The sequence below is a fragment of the Rhea pennata genome, chromosome 19 (assembly GCF_028389875.1).
Source record: "Rhea pennata isolate bPtePen1 chromosome 19, bPtePen1.pri, whole genome shotgun sequence".
NCBI classification, from domain to species: Eukaryota; Metazoa; Chordata; class Aves; order Rheiformes; family Rheidae; genus Rhea; species Rhea pennata.
Genome location: NC_084681.1, coordinates 3,130,665 through 3,156,264, shown reverse-complemented (window position 1 = coordinate 3,156,264; position 25,600 = coordinate 3,130,665). Strand labels below are relative to the sequence as shown.

General features: G+C 49.4%; 2 protein-coding genes across 3 annotated transcripts in view; one reads left to right on the top strand and one right to left on the bottom strand.

Annotated features, from left to right (window-relative positions):
- ARSG (arylsulfatase G) overlaps positions 1–3,573 on the top strand; it is a 28,840-nt gene extending 25,267 nt beyond the window's left edge. Inside the window, exons 10-11 of the mRNA XM_062592097.1 lie at positions 418–508; positions 1,554–3,573. Of these exons, the coding sequence (XP_062448081.1) occupies positions 418–508; positions 1,554–1,885 (423 nt within the window). The 3' untranslated portion in view covers positions 1,886–3,573. The remainder of the gene's footprint in view (positions 1–417; positions 509–1,553) is intronic.
- Positions 3,332–25,301, bottom strand: WIPI1 (WD repeat domain, phosphoinositide interacting 1). 2 transcript variants are annotated; one of them, XM_062591455.1, is made up of 13 exons: positions 25,205–25,301; positions 24,705–24,787; positions 22,919–23,088; positions 19,059–19,155; positions 14,648–14,745; positions 13,480–13,572; positions 13,060–13,130; positions 12,086–12,193; positions 11,292–11,456; positions 10,733–10,840; positions 9,269–9,390; positions 8,429–8,529; positions 3,332–3,867 (listed from the first exon to the last, which is right to left on the bottom strand). In XM_062591455.1, exons 1-13 carry the CDS (start codon positions 25,273–25,275, stop codon positions 3,820–3,822), a joined length of 1,335 nt encoding a protein of 444 aa, XP_062447439.1. In that variant the 5' UTR covers positions 25,276–25,301; the 3' UTR covers positions 3,332–3,819. The 2 variants fall into 2 exon arrangements, 1 of the variants encoding a protein (XP_062447439.1); XR_009960297.1 differs by lacking the exon at positions 3,332–3,867 and adding an exon at positions 4,374–6,348 and having other exon boundaries at positions 6,431–8,529.
- Positions 25,302–25,600: the final 299 nt, after the last annotated feature.

Genomic DNA, 25,600 nt, shown 5'->3' with positions numbered 1-25,600 from the left:
AGGCAGATGCTGGAGTCTCCCTTGTGCACAGTTAGTGCCTGTCCAGCAGTTGCCAGGGAAGATGACAGGCTCAGTGGGCTGCGGCTACTGAAATGTGCTGCAGGAGGAAGCCTCTGTACAGATCCCCAGCCAGCAAAGGAATGAGCTGGCAGGTGGCAGGTCCAGCACTATCTTGGCCATGCCCTCTTGCAGGACCAGGAAGGCACAATAAAGATACTGATGTTTCCTAGTCTCCTTTTGGTGTCACACATGTAGGTCTTTCAGCATGTAAAATTTGGTTTGTTGTCAAGCTCCTGTGGTTTGCAGGGGCTAAATGGCATCTTTAAATGTGTACATGGTCTCATGTGGGGAGGGAGCAGGTCTTGTGACAGAGCATTCTGCTGTGGTCTGACAGACGATCTTCTGTTCTTCCTTTAGATACTGCTTCACCCCAACAGTGGGGCAGCTGGGAAGGATGGAGAGATAGAGGCACTGCGACTGGCTCAGTACAAGGTGTTTTACACAACAGGTACTATGTCTGTTTTGGAGATCAAAAAGTCTAGAAGAAAACTGCTGAAGTTATTGATTCCCTGCTGATAGGGTTAAAAGCTAAATCAGATTAATACAAGCAAGAACAAATCCAGCAAGGAGTAAGTATAGGCCCACACGTGTCTGCATGATGTGTTTTGCAGTTTTGGGTTGTTGACCTTGAAAGCATTCTTGGACTAGAAGTGAGGCCTGGGCTCCCAAAGTTGGGACATTGTGAGAATGGACTGAGAGCACCCTCTCTGGTAGTCTCCATTCACCCTGACATCTAATAGTAGGGCTTTTCTGGGCCAAAAATTTTATATGCTTAGAAATAGACCTGTGCTGAGGGTGTTGGGCTAGTCTGAAGATGAGATGTTTAGCCTGAAGGTCGCCATTTCATGAGACATCAAAGACAGTTTTCTGCTTGAGACTACCTGACTCTTGGGCCATATAGAAGGCCTGGGTTCGCTCCATGGTCGGGAGGGCTGTGAGTGCTGCTGTCCTGGCACAGACTGCTTGGCAGGTGGCTCATCCTGTGGCTGTTCCTTGGGGTTCACTGACCCATGCTGCTTCCAAAGCCCCCAGTTATTGGTGGTACCTGGAGTTCTCACCTTCATCTTGCTCCCTTTGTATATGACTAGCCACCTTTGGGCTATTCTCAGGCCTCTTTTGCTTCTTGCTTCTCTGCTGTCAGTGTGCTTAGCCCATGAGATGCCTCACAGTTCTCTCCTAGCTTATACAGCCTCCAGATGTCCTTTTATAAATGGGTCATCTTGGAAACCCAGCTGCAACCTGGCTGGAGGGCTGAGGCAATCACGGCTGGAGTCTCACACCTGGTGCTATACCTCTCAAGTTAAAATTACCCAGGGCAAATCCTTTGCCAGACGGTGCAGCTAGTCTAGGGCCTGTCTCTTAGAGTGTTTCTCCAGTGTTGTATCTCCAGTATCAGGCACAACTGACACAGATGGATAAGGAATACAGAGTGATACCTGGGCAGTGGTGACCAGCCTGGGACTCCAGTGTTTTCCCCTTGGTTTTCTCTCTAGGAGGAGCAAAGGCTTGTGATGGAAGCATTGGGCCAGAAGAGCATCACCAGCCTCCTCTCATTTTCAATCTGGATCATGATATCCAGGAGCAGGAGCCTTTGGACATGGCATCCAGAGAATATCAGGCAGTGTTACCTGCCGTCAGCAGAGCTTATGCAGAAGCTCTTCAAGATATTGCAACAGACAATGTCTCGGTTGCAGATTACTCCCAGGACCCAGCAGCAATCCCCTGCTGCGATACCCAGCACGTGGCCTGCCGATGCCAAGATCACGGGTCTCCTGCAGCCTTGCTGAACCATCACACCGAAGGAGCAACGCAGCTCTATGTTTAATCAAGTAATTGCTCAAGCTGTTCCTTTTCTGATTCTGGCTTATGTTAACAGGACTGTCATTCAACCTGGCTCCAGGCTTGAGGCTGGCCATGGAGGACAGGGATGGAGGTTGTAGTTCCCTTTGCTCCATGCTAGGAAACAGCATAGGTGAGTTAAGTGTCTGTATGGGCATGTGGAGAGGGTCCCCTTTCCTGCAGCTCATCACAGACCAGGACTGTTCCTCGAGCAGACCTGTCCTGTGTTTCTGGAAGAGCAGGTCATTACAGAACCTGGTGGTTCTGGGCTTGTAGAAAGACAGCAAAGTTTTGTAAAGCTTTTTAGCTGAGAAAGAGCCAGGACTTAAATGAAAATAACCTTCTCTGAGACCTGGCTTTTAGAGAGAATTCCTCGGGGAAATTCTCTTGCCTTTCCATGATAGAAAATGACCCTTACAGAAGAGGGCCTATGAGAGCACAAGCAAGGGAAGGAAGGGGCCCACAACCTCAGAACAAACATCCCTTACTGGTGCTGAGACTCTGGAAGTCTGTTGTAGAGAGAGTATTTCCTGCCTTTTCCGTGCCAGGACAAGGTGAGTGCTTTGGGAAATGAAGCACCTGCTTCTCTAGCTGCTAAGTGAGTTTTTTTTCAGCAGGGGTGGCATTAAAAACCATAACTGCCTGTAAGAGAAAAAGGGGTTGGGGCTCGTAGTGACAGCTGCACTGTGTTTCCCCGGCCTCTTGCTAGGCATGATGCTTGGTTTGTGCTAAGGCTTTTCTGCACTGACCCGGCGGAGATCAGAGATTGTTCTGAGGTGACAACTAGCCAAGTCATGGTGTTTTGAAAGGCTGTTTGGAAATGTGCGGGAGAGAGGCGTGTGATGCAGAACTGGGGTAACTCTTCCCTGTCACCTCTCTTTTGAAAGACCAACGATATAACTGCATTTTGGGGAAAGTTGACTGGAGAGCGTCTGCCCCTAGAACTCCCAGCAAATCAGGGCTGCAGGCAGAGCTGCAAAGGCAAAAATCAAAGGTGCAGCTGTGACTTCGAAACAACCAGGATTTCTCAGCAGCTGCATGAGGGTTTTGTGAAACAGTTTGGACTCAGATTTAGGCAACCAAATCCTTTTCTTGGATCTGTCTGTAAGTAGCTTGTCTAAAGCAAAGCAAGGTGTTAAATGAGCAACAGGGAACTGGGAGTTGTAATTATGGACAGCTCTGACAAAATTTAGATGGGCTGCCCAACAGTTCACAAGTAAGTCTGGCCTGCAGCCTCCTCACCTCCCTTGCTGGCACCACATGAAAGCAGCAATGCTTTGCAGACTTGGCCAGGTTGCTGTGGTCCAGGTGCGGCAGAGAGCAGACTTCCTTTCACCAGGGCCCCAAACCCACTCTTCCACGAGCTAAAACTTAATCAAGACTGACATCTTTAGGGCCCCACAAAGAACAGCAAGAGCACAGGCAGCAAGCAGCCAGGGACAGACTGTGACTTTATTCTCAGTCTTTAAACATAGCAAATTGCATCTTCTCTAATATCACTGCAAAAATACTTTGCCTGGGTAAAATAGTATCTATATACTGTACAAAGACTTAAGTTCAATATATCTTCCTGTAAGTACATTTATACACATAAAACAGCATAAATTAGAAAAGGGAAAGACACGTATATAAAATTCTGGTTACATACAAATCTGATTAAATTAGCATTTACACTGTGGTTCTAACATATAATTTGTTAAATATAGCACTGTGCATACAGTACGTGAACACCCCACCCAGACACCAAGTCAAACAAGGGGCTAGTGGGGCCAGATTCAGTTAAACATACTGTAGTGAAAAGCAGTGGCCCACCTCAGATTTTTTTCTCTTCTTTGGGATTCACAAATCTATTCTTCGATATTCCTGGCTTTTCCAAAGAACCTCCCAGCAGCTGTTCTAAGCGCAGATGTTTGCTTCTCATCATGACCTCTTCGCTTTGCCCGGCTGACCTCCACGGCACAAGATTATCTACCAAAATCAAAACAGAATGGCCTTAACTTTTTTCCCAGCAAAAGGGGGTGTTTCAAGTTGGTTTTACGCACCTCGGAGGAAAAGGGGGAGGGAAGTCTTATAATTTCACTTTCCATTTGAAGGGAGGTTCATGGGCTGGTTTATTCCCCCCCCCCCCCCCCCCCCCCAAAATTTGTAGTCCTGAGACAGGAACCATCTGGCTTGGTGATAAATACATCCTGTATCTAGCTGGCAGTGCGCTGAGCACAGATGCACTTGCACAAATTCAATTACTAGGAGTGGGATTCGTTCACCTCACTAACGTCCTCCCAAAAGTTAAGCTCTGGGGTGGCCGGAGGGGAGAGGAGCATGACATGTATCACCTTGTCTCTCTGGGCACTGCAGAGGCAAGCGTTACACATCTACATTTTAGACTCAGGTGAGGGGAATCATATCCTAAATATCAGCAAAACCTTTTAGTGAAAGAGTAAAGCAGAAACATACAGGAAATAGGCAGCAGCAAGGACTTTAAAATGCTTCATATTGGCTACTCATGTTTAAACACAAGCCATAGGAATAGAGACCTGCAGAAAGATTTACACCTAATTCTGGATAAAGCTTGGGCAGAGCTATAGGTGGGTATCTCTGCTTGGACACTAACCACAGGTCTCCCTTTTGGTCAGCTCCAGCCTTTCCAAAAGTGCCCTGTGTTTCCCAGACGTACAGATGCGGTCCCTGCAGCCTCAGCTGCAGGAAGGTCTGCCCAGGAGCTGTCTCTCTCCAGGGCACACCGAGATCGGGAACATCACCTGCCCTACTCTGAGGATCACAACATTGGCTCTGGATTGTACATTGCCAGAGGGACTGCAGTTAATGTGGTGATAAGCTGGGCTTCATCCTGCAAGCCCCAGCTGCCCCAAATGCCTGTTGGAGTTAGAGGGGCAGGAGCTGCTGTAAGGAACAGGAGGCCAGACAGATTCTGCCAAACTTGCTCATCCCCCTTGGGAAGAATGATTATTAGTCGAGCTCCACGACAAAATCTTTTGCCTTTTCTATCCTAACAGTCAGCAGCTAAAAAACAGAAAAAAAAATTAAAATCAGTATCATCACATGTCTGCCCAACTGAAAGAGGGAAATGCCATCCAAACAGTGGGGAGGAACGTGAACAAATACAGGTCACGCGTTGCCAAAGATGCGGCAACAATCTGATTACTTGTATTAAGAATCCGTGGTTTGGACAAACGGGGACGTGCACAGAGCCCACACCAGTGCACTGACGGAGGGGAGCGTCTCTGCCGCCTGCGGACAGCCGTACTCCTGCGGTGGGCATGTCGGGGTGCTGGGGAGGCTGCGGTGCACAGACCGCTGGGCGCCGGAGGCATGGCTGGGCTAACGCTCCTGCCCGTCCTTCCCGAGGAGCAACCTCGCGCGTTGCGTGCTGCGGCGACCAACTGGTGGTTAACGCTGATCGTCGGGACGAGACCTGCACAAACCTACTCGGGCTCTGCACGTGGCCAGCCAGCACCTCTCGGGCTCCAGGCACAGTTTGACTTAATGAAACAGCTTTGCTGGTAAAACCTTCAGATCAACTCCGTTCCTGAGGCTTTGATTCTCAGAGCCTGCAGAAGAGTGCAGCCAAATGGAGGAACTGACGGTGCGTGCCTGGAAAAGCACCGAGAAATCTGCTGAAAGAAAATACCTTGTCTACTGGATTTCAGAGGTTTTGAAAGATCTGCTGGTATGCATTCTTCAGGTCCACACTTGCCATGTTGTTTCGTTCTTGCTACATCCTGTAGGATTCTTGTGTAAAACCTTGTAACACTACCCCAAACCTTTTCTAAATATGATTTTTGGGGGCAACGACGGTGGCCCTGAAAGGCTGAGCTGGCTGTGCAGCCAGGCTGGTGTCAGCAGTGCACTGCCAGGCACAAAGCATATACCAACAACTCCCAGAACTGCTAGAAGCTTCTGCAACTCTAATGAACTACTACAAAAGTGGCAACTGCTTGGACAGATAATCAGAAAACAACAGGAACTGACACACCATTCGCAGGCATAACTGTAGGTAAAACTAGAAACAACTGTCAAATAAACAGAGCTGGGTTCATTCTTCCCCTACTGCAAAGTCTGATCACCAGAAGGGTGATGCGGCTTCTCCCGGCAATTCTCAAGCACAGCACCTTTTCCTCGGATTAGCTTTTAGCCTGCTGTCCATCTCAATAACATCTGAGTACTTTCCGCATAAGATCAACAGCAATTCCAAGCTCCTTAGTGGACCTGAAAGCATTTAATCCACCCCTATCAATGCAAGCAAGATACGTAATTGAACTTGTTTAACCTCTTGCTACAGGATTCTTCAGCAGTGCTGGCATAATCAGTAACAACATCCACATCATTAATTCTTGTTGAGGTCAGTTTTTAAAATCACATAAGTCCTCCCTGGGTTTCTCATCTCTTCTCTGACCTGTCCCTCCTCCTAGTTAATGAAGAGGCAGTTTCCTGCAATCAGCAATAGATTTTATGTTAGAGTGAAGCCGCATTTCCTTACTATTAACAGTTGAGTCTCTGAAGTCCTGCTCACCAGCACTTGAGGTCAGGGAAAGGCAAAATGTTTTAAAACGGAGAGGCACTGCTGGGTTCTAAGCACTGCTCTTTCCCCAGAAGTATGTCTAAGTTCAAAGCCATACTCGTGGCATGGGCTGTGGGTGAATATTCCATTTTGTCACAAGTTTTGAGGTTTGTAAACATCTTTTTGTTGCACTCTGAAAGACAAACAAAACCCTTCCCATGTTTCCACAAAAGAGAATGCTGTCAAAACATTTTTGTTGGATAAGGTCAGGTTTTCTCTCCCTCCTTTGCACAGAAGTGACCAATTCCTGAAACCCCTTCTGAACGAGTCATTGAGACTGAACATTTTAGCACTGAGAAAACAGCAGAGTTCAGTGAAAATTCAGAGCATCAAAACATCCTGACCGGCTCTCCTTACAAACTATCACAGCAGGAGCCAATGCTGCACTGGCAAGGAGACCAGCTGCACAACACACTACTTCCAGCAACAGAGGGGAAAAAAACTGAAGTCCTAGCTGCAGACACTTTACCTGGAAGCTCCTATTGCTACGCCACCATAGCAGTGAGTATTTCTGGAAAACTCCTTCCCTCCCACACCACCTCCTCCCTATGTTACACATGTAAGTTCCTCTGTCAGGTTAATTACAGCGCAGGATTTTGACAGATCAAAGTTCATCTAATGAAGCACCTGCTGTTGTACAGCAGGGGTTTGGGGCTGCTTTCATACTGCCTAGTCCCAGCAGGCACACTCATTCAGGAGCAGCGTGATTCCTGCTTGCTGGCATTTGCTTGTCCCCAAGCCACATGTTCAAGTGTAGGTTCATAGAAAGAAGTAAAGGATTCCTTCCTGGCCCTGCTGCTCCTAGGAACATTCCTTCCAGATGCCTGGGCCAGCAGCTCTGGCAAGAGGGGAGACATTTTAAATATCCTTCCTAGGTAACAGAATAGGACAAACAGAAAACTTTTGTTCTGAGTTTGCAATAGGTTATGCTACAGGTAACAAAAGAGATTTGGTCCAAAGTTTATGTGACTTGAAAAGCTGGATTTAGGTCGTGTTTAAAATGGAGTCATGAGCTAGTCATTTTTTACGTAACACTTTGCATCAGTTGAAAGCGCCTTACAGAGGAGGTCAGCCTCAACATATGGAACAAATCCTGGGACCCCAGTGAAGTTTTTACTTCCTCCTCCTTCAGGCAAAATTCCAACAGCAAGATGTGTAAAGATAGAGTAAAGGATTCAAAAGTCTGCCAAGTTTACAAATCCATTACAATATGCTGCTGTATTAATGTATTACTATTATGAAGAGACTGCTGATTACAACCAGGTCATATCATGATAACCAAGCTCTGTCCATTTAAGGATTAAATATTTAACATAATAAATGCTGTTATAATAGGAAGAGGAGCAGGAGAGACACTGCCAGGCTTAAGTTAGATTTTTTTAAAGCTAGTATGTCCTTCCAATGCCAACAGAGAAAGTGCTATTTAAAAATCATAAAATATTTTAAAGGCTTTTCATCTTTGTATTGGGAAAAGGAGTTTCCTTTATAGTTGGCTTGGAAATAAGAGGACTGGTGAGATTCAGTTATGTCCTGGTTGCTTTTTCATACACTAACAAAACTGACTGAAAATGGTGCAGGGAATATTAAGTGTTTATTTCTAAGTGATGGTGTTGTTCAAATTAAAGCTATTCCTGCTTATTAGCAGTCAAGATACGTGCAAGGCACAAAGGTCAGATCTGGATCTGAACGTCATTCTGCACCTGAACTTCATTCAGCTAATTTGTTCAGATCCATCTCTAATTATTAGGTTTGATCATCTTTCCCCATCCCTAGCTGCCATTCAGTAGGGGTGTAATCTTCCTGGCTCTGTCCCTATAACTTAATTAGTTATCTTAAGCTTCACAGTGAACTGGGACAAGGTGGGGGCAATGATATCTCTTCTGTAAGAGGTTAATATTTTCTTCTTAGCATGAGGGTTGTATTGCTGTTTTACGGATCCTGAATGCTCACAGGAGGAAACTCATTCTCGTCATCAAGACACACTGGTCCAGTTGCAAACTCATGCTCTGGGATAACCTCTCCTCGCAGGGCGCCACCATCCTCTGAATAACCTGCCAAAGTGAAAATGCAAAACATTAAGGATAAACACATGGAAGAAGGCTGGAAAACAACGGAGACACCATTTTATCTGTGTTTTAGCACAGAGGTGTTTTCTCTGGCATTTTGGCAGAGCACTAGAGGACTGCAGAAGCAAATGATAACTCCAACACTATAGACTAAATGGCTAGTTCCTGTTGCAGAAGCATTCTTCCTCCCACCATGAACGCAAGCACAAATCCTAGAATAAGATCCACATCTGTATGCAAACTGTAAGATTAGAGATTATAATGTGAGAGTCACCCTGTCCTCTCCTGCAACAACTTAGTGCTAGCTTCATTACTGAAAGGTCTAGCAAGTTCAGGAGAATCTGTAGAGATCTTGGCAAAAAAAAAAAAATCAGAAGATCTGACTTCTACATCCATGGTTTCGACTCTGGGAAAACAGTCTGGCAGCTGGCAGCAGCTGCTGTCTGACAAACTGTAAAACAAGACTGGACGTAGTTACTACTCTTCTAGGGAGCGTCTGCACAAGGAGAAGTACCAGAAGAGAGTCCTGGGAAGCAGAACAAAACTCCTGCCTTGTTCTTAGGGGCAGGGGATGAACCATGAGCTCCAGAGATTCCTGCTACCCCAGCCTGCATTGCCCAGGTAACGTTTCTGGCTACAATGAGCCTTTGGAAGTTTGAGGACTTCCTATTTTGCTCCACGAGGCTTTTGTGCCTTAACTAGGAAGGGCTGACCTGACACTTACCTGGCATGGTTGAAGTTGAAGGCACTGTACTTTGTCTGGCTACAGTTGCTGCATAAGTCTGAGGTAATGGAGGCTGGAGGTCATTTTCTTTGTTCTCCTCCATCTTTCCTGAGGCAAGCAGACTAATTGTACAGGAACATGAGAGAGGAAAAGAGTTAGCTCTGATCTTGCCTGTTTCTCCCCCAGCACTAGTTAAGACACGTACACATGCACATCCATGTCACCTTGAAACACATCAGGTGTTTGAGGTTGGACTAGATGATCTCCAGAGGTCCCTTCCAACCTTACTGATTCTATGATTCTGTGATTCTATGATCACCCATTTGTACCACTGCATCCAGGCACCAACTGCAACCCTTGCAGTGCTGCAGAGGGGCAGCTCGCTATTCTCTACAAATGAAGCAGGAGGGGAAAGGAGTAGGGAAAGTGCAGCTACAGCTGCAGGACAATGCTGGCATGAGAACAGAAAACGGGAAGACTGGCCACAAAGGCTTTAGATCACAAAGGCAAACAGTGTTTCTAACTACAGAGGGGTCTACAAAGGGCTTGCAACAGGAGTGGAATAGGTGGGTAAAGCAGCACTGGCTAGTTTAGGATGAAGTTTGAGCAGAGATATCCTATGATGTAATTTAACTCATGACCCAAGAGGCCCTTTCTGATGCTAAAACAGGAACCCACATAGGAAGCCAGCCTGCCAGCTCCGGACTGCCAGTTCACAACGGGAGCGTGCGGGCGTCAGCAGTGTCTGAAGGAGGCAGCCAGGACAGAGCACGCTGGACAGCTCAGCTTTGAAGTGCTTTTGTTTTGTGTCTTTTAAAATCTGCTGGCATTTTCCTGGCTGTCAGCCACCTCATTGCTTAGAGTATATGTTACATCCCACCCCACCCTGAAGGTGTCACATCTGGAGCCAAGTAGCCCAGATGTGGGGTTACATGCCTGTTCAAATTTGCATACAAACTAAACAGCAGCAGAGAAAACTCCCCTTTGACACTGCACGCCTGCGTGCGTGCATGCATGTGCGCCTTTTCTTGCTTACAGAAGCTCCCAGACTTGCTCCACATGATCACCCCCCTGAAATCATCTCTCCAGCACCCAGCCAGCCCTGGAAGAGGTACTCTGTTCTCCTGCCACCCTAGTGGTCTGTCGGCTGTTGTAGGAGGCACTTGTAAGACCCAGCTGCCCACCTCTGCCATCTAGGCTGAAATGTCCCAGAGCTGCCTAGGGATTGGAAATGTCTGTAGTTTCTTCTGCAGAAAGCCTCAAGTCCCTGCTTGCTGGCATGGGTTCCAAAGGGATAGGATCTGTCAGATTCGGCAGTTAAAAAAAAAAAATCACATGTCACTTCTGACACCCTTGTTCCTACAGTTTCATTTTGTACTTTCAGAAGAAATTTCTGTCACTTTTTAAAGATTACCCTCTGTATCAAATGTGCCTGGAGCACCAGTGCACTCAAGGTGTAGTTACCTGTGTTTCTTAATTAAGACACACTCCCCTCCATCTTGTGGGTCCAGGTTGTAGATATAGAGATGTCCATCTGACGTTGTCACCAACAATCGAGGCAGCTTCTGAATCCTAATGAGAAAAGGATGAGTCTGAATGCACATATCTGCATATAGAGCCAAATGTTTGCAGCAAGGAGAAAGGGTTAAACCCCTCATACCCTCACCCTCGTACTGCTGCTTGCTAAGGAGGGACTTCCAGCCACCAGCAGAGCTGCTTCCAGAAGAACATACCTGGTCTAAGAGCATCCACACAAGTGGCTGCATTAAATGGCCCAATTCACAGACCTAAGTTACTGCTGTGAGTTAAGAAAGGGCAATGCAGCCTGACCTGTACCTCCATCCTGGACTCTCATTTGTAGGAGCCTGTGGGAGGTAGCACAGATGCAGAAAGCACACGCGTACACACATGTGCACTGCTCTGCAAGTGCAAGATAATGGACAACAGTTGTGGTGTTCTGTGTAGATAGCTACAGCTGTCCACCAGCTGGCGTGGCAGAGGGAACGCTGATGTTATTACATACGTGGAAAGGGCACAGATGTTCCTTTGTCCAGAGATGTTTAAGCGGACAGTAGCAAAAGCTCGATCCTGGTTCATCATTCCTGATACTTGAGCAGGGAGGTAGTTGGTGGCGGCCTGGAACATCTTTCCCATGTAACCACTCCAGGTTGGAGGCTCTTCTGGTCGGCTGAGGAGAGGGTCACAAAGCAGCAACAGTAAGGCTACTGCAGCTAGTCGAAACAGCTCAGGAACAGCTGAAATGTTCCTGATCTCAAGGCTTTCTTTGGAGCTGTACACAACTGTACCCCTGTGCATCCTTGTACAATCACTTCCCTTCCTATCAAGAAGGGCTGATTTGTTGGCACCAAGGGAAAACAATGCAGTGCTGATCCTTGTTGTCTACTTTTTCTTCACAGTTCCCACTGCAGTGTTAGAACCCTGGATACGGCCATTAGAAAGAATCTTGCTTTAATGTGGGCTAGAGAAGTGGTCATTAAAATGTAACAACTTAGATGTAAAAATCTTTATCCCCTTCTTTGCGGTGGGGAGGAATGGGAAGAACTTGGATACTAAGGAAGGAGGCAGGAGATGGCAGCAACTAATGAGTGCAGAACATGCCTTGGGAGGCTGACAATAGGGATGCAGTGCGTAGCTTTTCACAGGAGTGAGTCCCTCTGGGCAGGAAGCAAAAGAGATGGTTTGCAACTAGTGTTGTTCATGGAGAATACATGGTGAAATGGAGGCCAGCTGTGCAAAGGCTGATATCTGAGGCAGACACAGCCCTGGAGCAAACAGGTTAACCCAGGGCCCCCTCACCTGTCAGTGAGATGTTCCAGTTTAAAGATGTGCACGGTCTCTGTGTTACTTGAAGCACACAGGAACTGGGAATCCATACTGAATACCAGAGAGCTGATGTTCACATACCTAGGGCCAAGGAAAAACAGAACTGGTCATATCATGGCACATCACCAAATGGGAATTGTTAGGTTTTGCTCACAGACAAGAGGATGGAGAGCCCATACACTGCGAAAAGGACCATGCCTGCCTGCTGCTGAGCTTGCAGGCTGATTGACTAGCATTTCCCTAATCCCTTCTTTCAGCAGAGCGGAGTTAGTTACAAAAGCCAGGGAGGCAGCATGTGTTTGTGGAGAAAACATCTGTGCTTCCCTTCCTAAAGCAGCTAAAGCATTTGGTACTGTAGAAGCCAGGGAGGATGTGCAAAGCGCTGGATAGTCCAGATATGTGTGACATCTCAGGTTCACCAGGGCCAGGGCGTCTCCATTATAGCGGTCTCCGCACTAGCTGAAGCGCATATAAAAAGTCACAAGCAGGCCAGGGATGCGGGACAGGAAGAAATCTGGAAACAATCCACTGAAAACACTTGAGGGGCTCTGCTGAATGGGAGCAACAGCCCATCCTTGCCTTCAGACTTGGGGTCTGCTCCAAAGACTTGGTAGCTTCAAAGCAATCCCTTTGAGAAGGCAAGAGTCAGGATGATAACTTTGGGGACTTCATTATTTTAAGTAAGAAACAAAGAAGAATACAGCAAATGGACTGAATCTACCTCTGTTCTCTGCGACTGCCCTGTTCTGCAACACACTGAGTTGAACCACTAAGCTTGCCGGAGGCAGCGTGGCTGTCTGGCACAATGACATTTCTATTTGATATGATCACTCTTGTTTTCTTTCTGCAAAAGATGCCAAAGCCACCAGGATCTGACGTTGCCATGTCGCTATGTTTACATTTCTGCTCCTAGAGCCTTCTGTACACTGATGGAGGAATGAACTGACCTTTTCATCCCTCGCCGGAATTCGTAGAGCTTTTGCCCACCAGGAATGGAAAATACACGAATGACTGTGCCCTGCAAAAAATGCAAGTGGAAAGATCACATGGGAGCAAAGCAAAGAGCGAGAGCCCTTTCTTGAACACACCAAAAAGAATCAGTATATGCAAAGATGGCTTCTGTTGGTCAGCCAAGGTTCACCTGAACCTGGGGTAAACCTGAACCCAATAAACTGGCCTCTTATGAGTCAGCATCCTTTCGTTTGCCCCTCCCCTCGGTCAGCTCTGTTTAAAAAAAGCACTGCTCAGAGCTCCTGTTCTCCATGCACCAGGCCACCAATGCACCCGGGCTAACAGTGATCCCGCTGCCAGCTGTGGGCTGAGAGCGGCAGGCAGCAAGGAGGTTGCTCAAAGCTGCGCTCACTCACTTTTTCGGAAGCGCTCGCCAGCTTCGACCCGGTAGAGTTGAAGGTTAGAGCAGCCAGAGGCCCATCATGGGCAGGAATTGTGCAGGCTGTTTTCTGTAGGACAGAAGGTATTGTGAGTGTAAAGAGGCATGCTACTGCTCAGGTGTGTAAGGGGAGGGCGTTCCCTGCCTTGAACCCATCTAGGCCGTCTGCACGTGTTCATGGGATCATAATGCGGTTATGGTGTTGTCCTTTGAACACCCTCAGCATTTCTTATCTCAGCTCTGCATCAAGCTTCATCTTCTACCTACTACAGTCACTGTGATTAAGCAAAGTTCATTTCAGCTGCAGAAGTCCTCAGCTCCCCACCTCTCTAGACTAGGCTGCAGGAAAGCAACGGCACCTTCTCTGAAGCCCAGCATTGTTTTTGTGCAGAGAAGGAGCTGACCTCCATGCAGTTTGCTCTCTGCACACCGTGACTGTACAGTGACTATTGCTGCAGCACCACCACCCTGATACCTGCAGGAAGCCCAGTACGAGGGGCTAGTACCTCTCACAGCAGCAGCCTGTGTTTTCCCCTTGTGCTCTGCTCCTCCCCTGCTGCAGATCCTTAGCCTCTTCTAGTTCCCACTGCACGTACAGAGTGACAGTGTTATGTAATCCAAAGCCCTGGCATAAACAGCAGATAATCATGACCCTGCTTCTAGCCAGGGACAGATTTCCTGAGGGGCTGAGGACACCTCACCTTCCCCGTCAGCTCTGGCTCAACATCACTTCCACCCCGTGGGATGGCAGAACAGCTGCCCAGGGCCTGCACTGTGGCTGCAGCAGCTCCAACCCTCTGTGAGCCACCTGGGTCACATCCTGCGTACTGGATACGCTACTGCAGCTCCCACTGGGAGCCCCATCTGCTTCAGCCTGGCGGCTGTTCTCAGGCTGTAGGGCACGGATCCTGTTTGCTTTATTATCCACTACTGGGAAATGGATGTTCTGATCTCAAAGAGGCAATCTGTCTGGCATGGCGGCCAAGCGAGGGGGCTGGGGAACCTGCCTGCCCTGGGCAATTGATTCCCTTGCAGTCCAGCTCGGTGGAGTACACTTATCCCTCCCCAAGGCCCCGCTGGCTCTGCTGTGGCTCTGTTTGTTTTCAGTCCCTGACGGTATCCAAATGGGCGAGCTTCACGCTTACCAAAGTATTTCCATCGTAAAGCACGATCTCTCCGCTGGTTGTGCTGCCGGGATAAGCCAAGTAGGAGTTGGCATGGTTAATCGAGAGAGCACACAGACCTGGCAAGGCAAGAAGAACGCAGCTGAGGTCATTTGCTGGTGGAGGACAAAATGCAGAAACGCGGCCACGGGCACGGCAGGGGTCGGGCGCAGTGTCATTCTGGGGCAGCGTCCGGAGCTGGGAGCGTGCAGGGCACACGCTGGCAATCCCTCGGCCGTGGGGACACCTGCCGGTACGGGACAGCACGGCTCCCTTCCCCGGCCACATCCTGCCCCAGACCCTGCTCAGAAGGAGCCTCGAGTCTGCTTAATGTCAGGCTTGGCCTCTCCCCCACGATCGTCTCTGTTGGGAGAGCAAGACCAGGTGCACAAAGCACAGCAAGGGACACCTTGGCCTCACGGCTAATAGGATTCCTGTCCGGACACACCGGGACACATCACCTCCAGGGACACATCACCTCCAGGGCGCAGCACGTGGCCCGCGGGCTCCGAGGAGCGGCGCAGTGGTACGCAGCCCCACTGCGGAGCTTGGCACGGCTCGAACTGTGGCTGCGGGGCCGCGCAGCACCGTTTCCTTTTTCTCCAAAAAGAGAAGGAAAGCAGAGAGAGACAAAACAAACACCACGGCTCTGCAGGGAGGTTCTGGTGGACAAGGAACTTGAACTTAGCTGCATTTTAACCTCATGGGGAATTCTCCCTCATGGGTGCAGGCAGGCCAATCCACCTGTCCTCCTGAGGACCTAAGAAAAAAAGCATCTCTTCCTAGCTCTCATTTCTGCTGTTGGCTGAAGGCTCATCCCTGTGAATCCTGTCACAGACAGAGAGATCTCACTTGCTGCCTGCACCTGAAGTGCTGTCCTTGGACACGTGCTCACAACCCTCTCGGACAGGGGAAAGGGTTCGATGTGACCTGAACCGCCGACTCCCACCCAGCGGTCCCACATAGTCCCGCTTGCAGAGGAAGCTGCAGGTTTAAAGGTTATCAGGGACACGGCCAGGCTCTGCGCTTGGCTCCCCGAAGAGGAAACGTGCAAGTGCGCACACGCGCGTGTGCACACACGCCGTGCAACCCGTCTTGTCAGGACACCGTCCTGGCGCTGGCCCAGCAGCAGGGGAGAATCGGCTGAAGCTCTTGTTTTAGGTCATTGTTTGTAACCAAACAAAGAGATCGCGGCGGAGCCAGGGAGCCGCAGGATCAGCCGGCCCCCGAGATCCAGTCCCAGTCAATCAAAGGCATTTACGCCCTGCCAGGAAGGGGACACGCGGGGAACAGAGCAGCAGCCGCTGTCAAGCGCAGGCAACGGCACCCAAAGAGCGAGGGAGAGCAGGAAAACAAAGATAATCCAGAAGCTTTGCTCACAAGGAGCAAGGGTGCCTTTCCAAGGTGTCCGGCTTCCCCGAGTCCGGGCAGCACGGGAGGGCAGGGGGAGGCTCAGCGAAGCCGCTGCTCCAAGAGGAGGATCTAGAGAGGGCTCGAGCTAAACAAAGCAAGCTCTGAGCCGGCCGGGCTGTGAGTCACCCTCTCCCTCTGCTCCGCGCCCGTCTGGAAGAGATGAACGGAAAACCAGGCCAGGGGAAAACAAAACGCAAGTGTACTGGGCTGACCTCAGGGACGCACCGAGAACAAGGACCACAAGCGACACGGAGAGCCTTTGAAGATGCTCTTCTGCTCTCGACAGCCTAGGGAGGGTCAGTGCAGGCAGCAGCGGGCCCATGAGGGCGAGACGCAGCCATGGTGCTGGTGTTGCTCAGGATGGCACCTTTGGGAGTGCCATGATGCAAATGACTTGCTTAAGCAGCATGGAAAAAAAAAATATCACATTCAAGAAGCCTGTCCTTGTTCTAACATGAACAAAGTCCTGCTGCATCTGGAGAAAATCACAGGAACTGAGGCAACGGAGTGATGTGACGCTTGGAATGGGCTTGGGAGCCCCCATCACTAGCAAGGGAGCCCCCCTTTAAAAAAAAAGGTGGAAAAAGCACCTGTTGGAAAAGCAGCGCTGATATGATTCCTGAAGTTGTCCTCCCAGCTCCCTGGGATGTGCCCTCGTGGCACGCACATCAGCACAAGCGCTACCAACTCCTCCGCAAATCCTGACTCTGACCTGAGTCACCTCGCCGCCGGGGCCCTCCCTTGAGCTGTCCTGCGTTTTTTGGAGGAATTAAAGCAGGGATTTCCTGGGGAAAGGAGCCATCCGCCCTCTCCTCCTGCACCACGGACACGCCTGTGCAGGGACGAGCAGCCAGCCCTGCTCAGCCGTGTTACTCCAGGGAGCTCGTCTCATTCCCGCGGGCTGCAGCGCAGACCAGACAAGCTCGTGTGCTTCTTGCCTGGAGCTGGAGAGCTCGCAGACAAGCAGCGCGGTTTCCTCTCAGGAGAGAGGTTCACTCCTTACTTGAGCACACACGAAAAACAACAGACTCGCCCACCCTGGGCATTTCCCTCTCCCGTGGGGAGGAAGCTGGCCAAACATCACCGAGATGACAACCCTGAGAATGTGCAATCTTCCGGAAAGGCCGTGCACATCACTGTCACAGGAAGCGGAGCCGCTGCAGCGCTCGGTCACGGCGTGCGCGCGTGCGAAGGGCCCGGGAGGGCACCTCGCTTCCCCCTTACGCCCGAGACAGCAGCGCTGGCTGCTTCTGCGCGCCGTAAGCACCTCCCTGGGGCCGAGCCCCGCGCTCTGCCAAGCGGCTGAAGGTAAACGATGGACGCACGGCTGGGTCCTGAGCAGTAACGGTCCGAAATCGCACGACGGCTGGCCCGAGGGTCCGCCGCAGATCCCTGCACTCCACTGCTGCCCGCACAGTGCCCGGGGCGCGCACCATGGTCTCGGTGCTTCCCGGGGGCCACGCTTGCTGCGTGCTCCATCACCCCACACAGATTTCTGTTCACGAAAGGCTTGACAGAAGAGCGGTCAGACCCCGCTGCCTTGACCTCCTAGACGCATGGGATCAGGCTTGGGACTAAAAACAGATGCTCCAGGGACAAAGGGAACACACGCAGCGCTTGTCACTCAGCTCATTGCAGTGACAGCTGCTGCAGTGAAGGAGTTTTAAAAAATTAAGTGCAAATGAAGTCCTGTGATCTGCAACAGCCCAATCCTGTCCCAGTGATTGCTGATCCTTGGTGCTTTTAAGCTACAACCGGATCATTCTGCCCCACTGCAGAACAGCTCCAGGCACAAGTGTCCCTATCCTTGCTTGTGCTGCTGAGCTTTCTCAGGAAGGTTTTAAACTTTAATTATATTTGCAGCATTTAGTATGTTTAATCCACATGAAGAGACCATCTGTTAAGACCTGAAGTAGGTCAGGGGAGAAGCCACGCAGAGCATCCCTTGAAAGCTCAGAAGCCGGGCGTGAGCACGTCAATAACTTCACAACCGACCATCCTTGAAAAGATGCTGTGGTCTGTGACCGGGATATCACAGCAACAAACGGCAGCGCTGCCACAGGCGCTCAGCCAAGTTTCCCTACTTGCAGCCAAAAATAGCTTCTCTCCCATTAACAGGAAAGCCAGATTCACCCTACATTGTGCAGCAGGGATTTTTTCTGCAGCCACCTGCCCTGCCCCTTGTGTTTGCCATGCATGTGGAATAATATCAGGTGGCAGCTCAGGCTCCTGTAAGCTCCCTGGCAAAGCTTGCTCGGAGACACGGTGGAATTAGTGGTGTCTCCGGCTGCTTTTTCTGCCCAGGGTGCTGTTCACAGCACTAATCACCTTGGAGGCTGACCCCAAACACACGGGTGATCACAGAGGCTTCCTACCTTAGCGGAAGAGTGCACGTCTGTAGCCAAGAGAGAACCTGGGTTAACCACAGGTCTGAAGGGAGTGTCGAGCTATACTGCACGGCAGCCGTCTGCTGACTCATGCCGCCAGCTCAGGGAAGCAGGACTCCTTTGCTCAGAGCGCTAAAACACCGTGGGACTCTGACACAAGACGATTTGAAGGAACGGCAGGGAGCCCCAGAGGAAAATACTCAATTTGTCCTATATATGGAGGGAAGCTTGTGGTCCTGGCCTGCCTTAGAGCTTTGCTCTTTCAACAGAGAATCCATGCACGTTCCAGGAAACTGTGAGCTGCATCGACCTCCCACGTGATGACAGGAAGGGACTGAGTCTGGGAGGTGAAATCAAACTATGCCAACAGTTTTAGCTCTCCTTTGAAGCATTTGCTCAGGACAGAACAGCATTTCCTCTCTTATAAACCTCACTGACCACCTCCTGTATGCTCCTGGCACCTCAGCACTGAATTGATTGTGCTACTAAGAATACACAAACCACAGGCTGGTTTAAATTTTAACACTAATGTTATGGCTCTGCAAAGTTCTGCAGACCAGATCTCTCCCTTCCAACCAGTCTCCCATGCTTACCTGTTGTATTTGGAGGCGTATCCAGAATAGTCTTCAAAAGCTTCATGTCCTTAATGTTATGGATGTAAATTGACTCCTCTAGGCAAACGATCAGCCTCTGCAAGAACAGAAGGGACATGTACAGAACCTCACCAGCATGGCTATGGTGCCTCCATTTGCTGGTCCCATAGTTCATGCACCCAAATCTTTGCTGTTTGAAAAGCTCAACAGGGATTTCTGCCATAGTGAAATGCAACAGAACTGGGATCTCTACTGCTCCCTCACCCGCTCTCACTAGACAGCCCTGGATTTGGTATGTCTCTGCTTTTGAGAGCTGCCTGCATCTGGTCAAGTTTTTGAAAGCAGATACCTCAACTTCTCTACTACTCTGAGATCTGATCTATCACATTCTCAGAAATAGGAAAATGCATCTGCGTGGTAACTAGCAATGAGCCTTAATGACCATCTATTTATATGCTGCTTTTCTTTATAGTACTTTTCAAAGCAAATTATTTTTTGATCATAAAGAGCAGGGAGGCTGCCAACCACTCTTGTCACTATCTTGGCTGATGTGATTACTTGTCCCTTGCCCTGACTTCTTCCTGATTTGGAGGCAGCTGTTTAGGTGATAGGCTTCCCACCACTAGTGAGCCTAATGGGTCTGTTCAGCAAAGCAATGTTTCTTTTTCCATTCAATATCAGCAGACAATACTCCATCTCCTCTGTGGTTTGTGTTACTGAGTTACCTAGCAGAACTGTATAGAGATCAGGTTAGGAGGCATTTGTTCAGGGACAGCAACGGTGGTTAAGCATTTCATATCTAGTATTTACAACATCTTGGCAGATAGATAGAGTACTTCCAAGTTAATGTGCTTGTACCTTTTCTCCTGAACTGATCAGGAACACCCACCCAGGCAAGCGTCAGCCCTACTGCCAAGAACAGAGATGCCAAATGATGGGAAGGAAAGGCAGAAAGCAAAAAGGACCCCTGATATGGTAACCTTAGCCCTGGGTCCCCACTTCCATGATCGCTCAGCTTTGTGTCTCAGCTTGGTCCTGATCTCTTCATATTACCATGGAGGTATTTTGCACAGATGCTTTTTTGGAACCAGGCTTTGGACCTGATTGACAGGTCGCATTTTCTAAGCCTGGGGAGCACCCAGTTCCACTAACATTAATGCCAAGTGTCCAGAAGCTTTGAAAACATCCCAATAAAATATAAGGCCAGACTCTCTGTGGGATCCTGAAGTTGAAGCACCCAAATCCATGTACAGGAAAGCCTCCACCTTTTTAGAAATGAGGCCACTTATTTAGTATCTAAATGTGGAGTTTAGTTACTAACTTGAAACACCCACATTAGAAAAATCTTTGCCTTGCTCCGCCATTCCTGCTCAGATCAAACCCTTTCCCACTTCTATTCCTGCTAACCACAGCATCTGGGGCTGTGTCAGAGCCTTTTGGATTTCCAGGAAGACTTTTCCTTTTCTACAGTAACAGCCCTCAACTTGCTAACTGAGACTGTCAGAGTAATATTTATACAGCCGATTTCAGCAAAGCTATCATATACTTTCCCAGAACTGCAAAACACACTGACGAACATATGAAGGGAGGTTTTCAGATGACAGCAAAGCAGCAGACAGAGCTGCTGCAAGAGGTGCTGGCATCAACAGGGACAAAATCCAGGAACGGACAAGATGACTGACACGGAGAGAGCTGAACGGGCAAAGTTGGCTTGAACAAGCCCATCAGGTGTTAAAGCAGGCTGATTCTCTGTCTTCTGTGCAGTCCCACAGCCCACATTGATGTTAGCATAAAACATACCGAGCTGAGGAATGGGTTTTATCCTTGCTCCTTTTTGACCAAGCCTCACAAGAGGGTGCTGGGTGCTGCAATAGCTACACATTGTTCAAGGCACTGTACAACATACTACGCTCACCGGTATTTCTCTTTAAGATTTCACTTAGACATCAGCCAAGTTAAATACTTGACATGTATATTGATGACTGAAATGTGCTGCGTATGGGTGCAGCCAGAAAAAAAGTAGTAAACCTCTCCAAGAATTCAGCAGGGTTTTCAACACAGTGTAGAACCCAGGAAGGTTGCAGGAGAGCTTTTTGCTGGTTCTACAGCGCAGCCTTCTCCACTTTGAGACAAACCATGATTTAGTTTACACCATATGTAAAGCTGGAAACAAAGAATTCCCATGAGTCAGCAACAATTGAGGGATTCTTTCATTTGCCTAACATGGATTTTCCATAGAGATCAAATCAAAACATGCAACTGTTTGTTTGGAGAGATCGCTTTGTATTTTATCTGCCACCATTCTCCTGTGTTATGGTTTGTATGGGATTTGGCCTTCTGCGGACTTCTAATAAAGCAGTACTGCTTTCATACAGAAGTCTAGGGAAGGGTTCAAACATCACAACATGTGCTGAAGCTGACTGCCACCAGTTTAAATCCTGAATGTAGATTTGAACTCTGCATTGTTCAGTTATATAATGATAAATTTGGCCCAAAGTATTACTGATCTCACACTGCAGCACACTAACGCACATCTGCACTAGTGGGTCAGAGCTGCCCGGAGAGATTGAGTTAGCTCTGAAGTCCAACGTATGTGAATACAGCTCTGCCCAAGCTGAAAATCAGGTACTGTACTCGAGGAAGGCGGTTGTGCTCACACCGTGGTGTCTACCCACTGACACAAGATCAATCACTGTGCTTGTGTGGGCAAGACGCCAGGGGACTGTCCTCTCTCTCCCTGAATATCCTGCAGCATCTTCAAATCTATCCAGATTTTACTCTGTTGTGGTTGCAAGGCAAGCTCAGCCCAGGATTTAAACTGAAGCTCATAAAGCAGCCAAGGTATGTGGATGCATGACTGAGTGTAGACATCACATACAGCCAATCTCTGGAGCAACACACAGGGAAAAGCCGGAACTTACGTTAGTCCCACAATGATCTCCTAGAGCTGCTAAACAAAAACTGCCATTTTTATATATGTATGCATGCATATAAACACACACACACACACACACACACTCCTATCTGTAATTAAAAGGAAGTTCATATTTTGGCAGTTCCATTGTAAGTTTCAGTAGGAAAAAAAAAATCAATTCAGGATAGATTTAATTGTAGTGTAGGAACTTCTGGTCAAACACAGCTTTACTGGAAGCTCAACCCAGTTTCCTTATGGGAGAGCCTTACTATAGGATCCACTGTTGCTAACCTAGGAGAGGCTGATTGTATACAATTATGCAAACTGCTTATTTCTTCATTGTAGAATGTCCCCTGCTTCTTATGGCACATCCTTTGAAAATAATTACGGACAAAAAGAAAAGATGACATAAAATCCACCCAAAATGGTTCACGGCTGCTACAAGACCATGTCAGTTCAGTGAATGACCCCTTAAAAACCTTTGTTAAAGTGGCTTGAGCCTTCCCTGTATCTTTAAAAACAAAACAAGGCTGCCAGCAGTACTTGAAATGCAGCCTTTTTCCTCATCCATGGAATTCAAGTTACTCCTGTGTGTGTGTTTTTTTTTTTTGTTTTTTGTTTTTTTTTTTTTTTAAACCAACTTTGACGATCTCATTTGCAAAAAAGGTGGCAGAGGTAGGCTGAAACCTGAAGTCAGGGCTTGGAATGCAACAGAGGGAAGATGATGAAAAGGTATTTTTTTTAAGCAAAACTGCACGCTGAAAAGGCGCGCAGACTCAATACCTACTCTCAGCTCCATGTTCACAATCTCAGAGCAAACTCGCCCTGGTTTTTGCTGCTCTACTAGGCAGTGGGGTCCCAGTTACACTCTTCTGTATGAAAAGTCAGCACCAGCAAAGGGACAAAGTGGCATAACTCTGGCTAGCCAGTTTCTGTAGCCTCTTACCTGACGATTCAGCCGGATGGACAAAATATTACTGGAATAGCTATAGTTGCAGATCTCTGTCCCTTTCTTGAAGTGGTAGACATTCATTTGCTGTGGCTTGGCATGACTGACCACAACCACGAGGCTGCTGGAGAACAGACGCTCCACGATGTAAACATCTGGGATTTCATCTAGGTACAGAAGGAAAGTAAGATAGAGTCTGTAGCTTGGAACTTGGAAGGTTTGTTTACAGAGATAAGTGAGACAGCTCAGGAGGGAATCTGGCTGGAAGGCTCACTGCTAAGATGTTCAACATCTGTTTTTGTTAAAAATTATCAGTATCTGGCACAAAGCATCTAGGTCAAAGTAGAAAGGAGTTAACAGACTTGCCCTGAAGGCAGAACCTAAGCCATTTGCCCATTTGACAGTGCTGTTGTGCTTCTTCTTGTCAGGGCCCTCCAGCTGTAGTTAATCTTTGGGAAGAGGATATAAAGAGGAGGAGCTCACCCTTATCAAAGGAAATGAGTGTTCTGAGCAGCTTGATTGGGGGCCTTCCTGGAGGGAGTAAACCAGCTAGGCCTCACTGAGGTAAGCAGCAATGGTATGTAACTCACTTTCTTCTGCTTGGTGCCTGACTTCTCCTAGCCTCTTTATGGAAGGCTTATGCATTTATTCCCTCTCTGTCACTGCAGTTGTGGTTTCGAAAGAGCTCTAGCGTGGCTTCTGCTGGTGGTGTGGTATGTGTTGCAGAGAGCATGCTAGGGATGACCTCTGTTGCCTTGAGATGGCAGCATTACAGGGGTCCTGGTGGGCCTGCCCCAGAAATCATTGGGGAGCTATGAATTCCAGCACAGGTAGCTGTAAACTGTGTCTGATGTCTGGGCTGTCCTGTATTGGAGGAACAAGGACCATCCTATAACCATGTTGTGGGACTGCCTAAGTGTGTCACTTGCAAGGATCTGTTTCTCTTTGGTCCTTGGTTTGGCTCTGGGGGTGATCCAAACTCTTAAACAGTTTTAAACATGGCTGTAGCTTGCTGCTATGCAGTTGCTCAGTTATGCTGTGAGGCAAAGAGAAGAGTCTGGACTCTGCTCCAGATGAGGCAGCTATGCCTGGTTCCCTAGGCTCCATCTATAGTCAGTGAAGAGAGACTGGCATCTCCCAGTGTCAGTTATATCTTGGTTGGGGTAAATCTGGGCTAAAATGCTTCTGGTGATGGCTTGAACCAGGCCAGAGCATGTGCTCCATGAGGTCTGAGTTGTTTCAGGTCATTTGCATTATATGCTGCTCTGAGCAGAGCTTAAAAACAAACAAACAACAACAACAACAAAAACCTTTCTACACTGGAAACCTGTTAAAAACATCTTTCTCCTACAATCACATTAGGCTCAAAGCCTGCAAGTTATCCAGTATCAACGTGGTAGCCTGAAGTCTCCTGTATGTGTATCTGAAACATGCTAGCAGTGAACTAGTTTTGAACACTGCAAACCAGCCCTGTGCAAGCAGGACTGCTGCTTTCAGACTGAACCAGCAGCAGAAAAATGATCTGGACTCTAGATTTGTGGGGCTCCTTCAACTTTGCTAAAATACTGCTGGTGGTTAGAAAGTTTCTCCAGGGCTGCAGCTCGGACTAAAGACCTCTGTGCATGGTGTAACAGCCAGCACAACTTCTTTCCCGATATGGTACAGCAGAAACGGATGGATCTGTGCACTAGCAGTAGGCAGAATAGCTCCCTTGAGGCAAATTAGAAGTGCAACAGTACAGCTGTCAACCGGAGTTTTCACTGGAGCAAAACGGGAGACTTACTGCTCTCATGGACCTGGTCCAGTTGCTCCACAGAACTTAAGGAGAAAAGCCTGTATCCAGTTGTGGTTCCAATTGCCAGGGAGCTGGAAAGGTAAGACGAGAGTCAGCAAGCTCGGACCTTACAGCGTCCAGGCGAGTTGCAGGAGATCAGGGAAACGGGTGGCTCCTAGTGCAGCCGTCGGTGAAGGAACGACTTCGGGCCCTGCCCAGCCTAAAGGGGATCCGGTAACAAGCCCGACCGTCCTGCTTCCCGGCGAGCCGCCTCCGCGCGCCGCGCCGCGCCGGGGCCTCGGGCACGCGGCGGAGCTGCGCGGGGAGCGCGCGCGCGGACCGGCCCCCGCGGTGCCCACGGCCGCAACAGGCAGCGCCCGGCGCGGCGCGGCGGCGGCGCCCTTCGAGGCGCCCCTCGGCCGGCCGCCGGTTCGCGCGGAGCCCCTCGGCCGCCGGGGGAGCCCGGTTGTTCCTCTGCGCCCCCCCCCGCGCCGCGCCGCGCCGCTTACGTGCAGTCCTGGTTGTAGGAGAAGCAGCTGAGCGCCGCGGGCCCCGCCGGGCCCTGGGCCGCGGCCTCCATGGAGCGGGCGCGGCGGCGGCTCGGCCCGCGGCGGCCCCCGCGGCGGCGGCGCCTCCTCCCCCGCGCCGGGCCCCGCCCCGCGGCGCTGGCCCGGAGGGGCGGGGCCGCCGCCCATTGGCCCGCGCGCCGCCGCAGAACCCGCCCCCGCGGCTCTGATTGGCTTGCGGCTCGGCCTATCCCCGCGGGGCGGGGGCGCCCCGCCCCCGCGGCCAGCGAGGCCGGCCGCTATTGGCTGGCGGCGCGGAACAGCTGTGCGTGGCCACGTGGTGATGTTGTGGTTGCATCAGACGAGCCCGGACAGCTGTTGGGGCACATCTGGCGCGCG

Coding starts and splice junctions, on each gene's coding strand:
- WIPI1 (XM_062591455.1), bottom strand. CDS start 25,275: ATGGAGGCCGCGGCCCAGGGCCCGGCGGGGCCCGCGGCGCTCAGCTGC. Junction 13,573..14,647: donor TTTACGATGGAAATACTTTG/GTAAGCGTGAAG, acceptor TCTGTCCTACAG/AAAACAGCCTGCACAATTCC. Junction 3,868..8,428: donor ACGAGAATGAGTTTCCTCCT/GTGAGCATTCAG, acceptor TGATTTTGGTAG/ATAATCTTGTGCCGTGGAGG.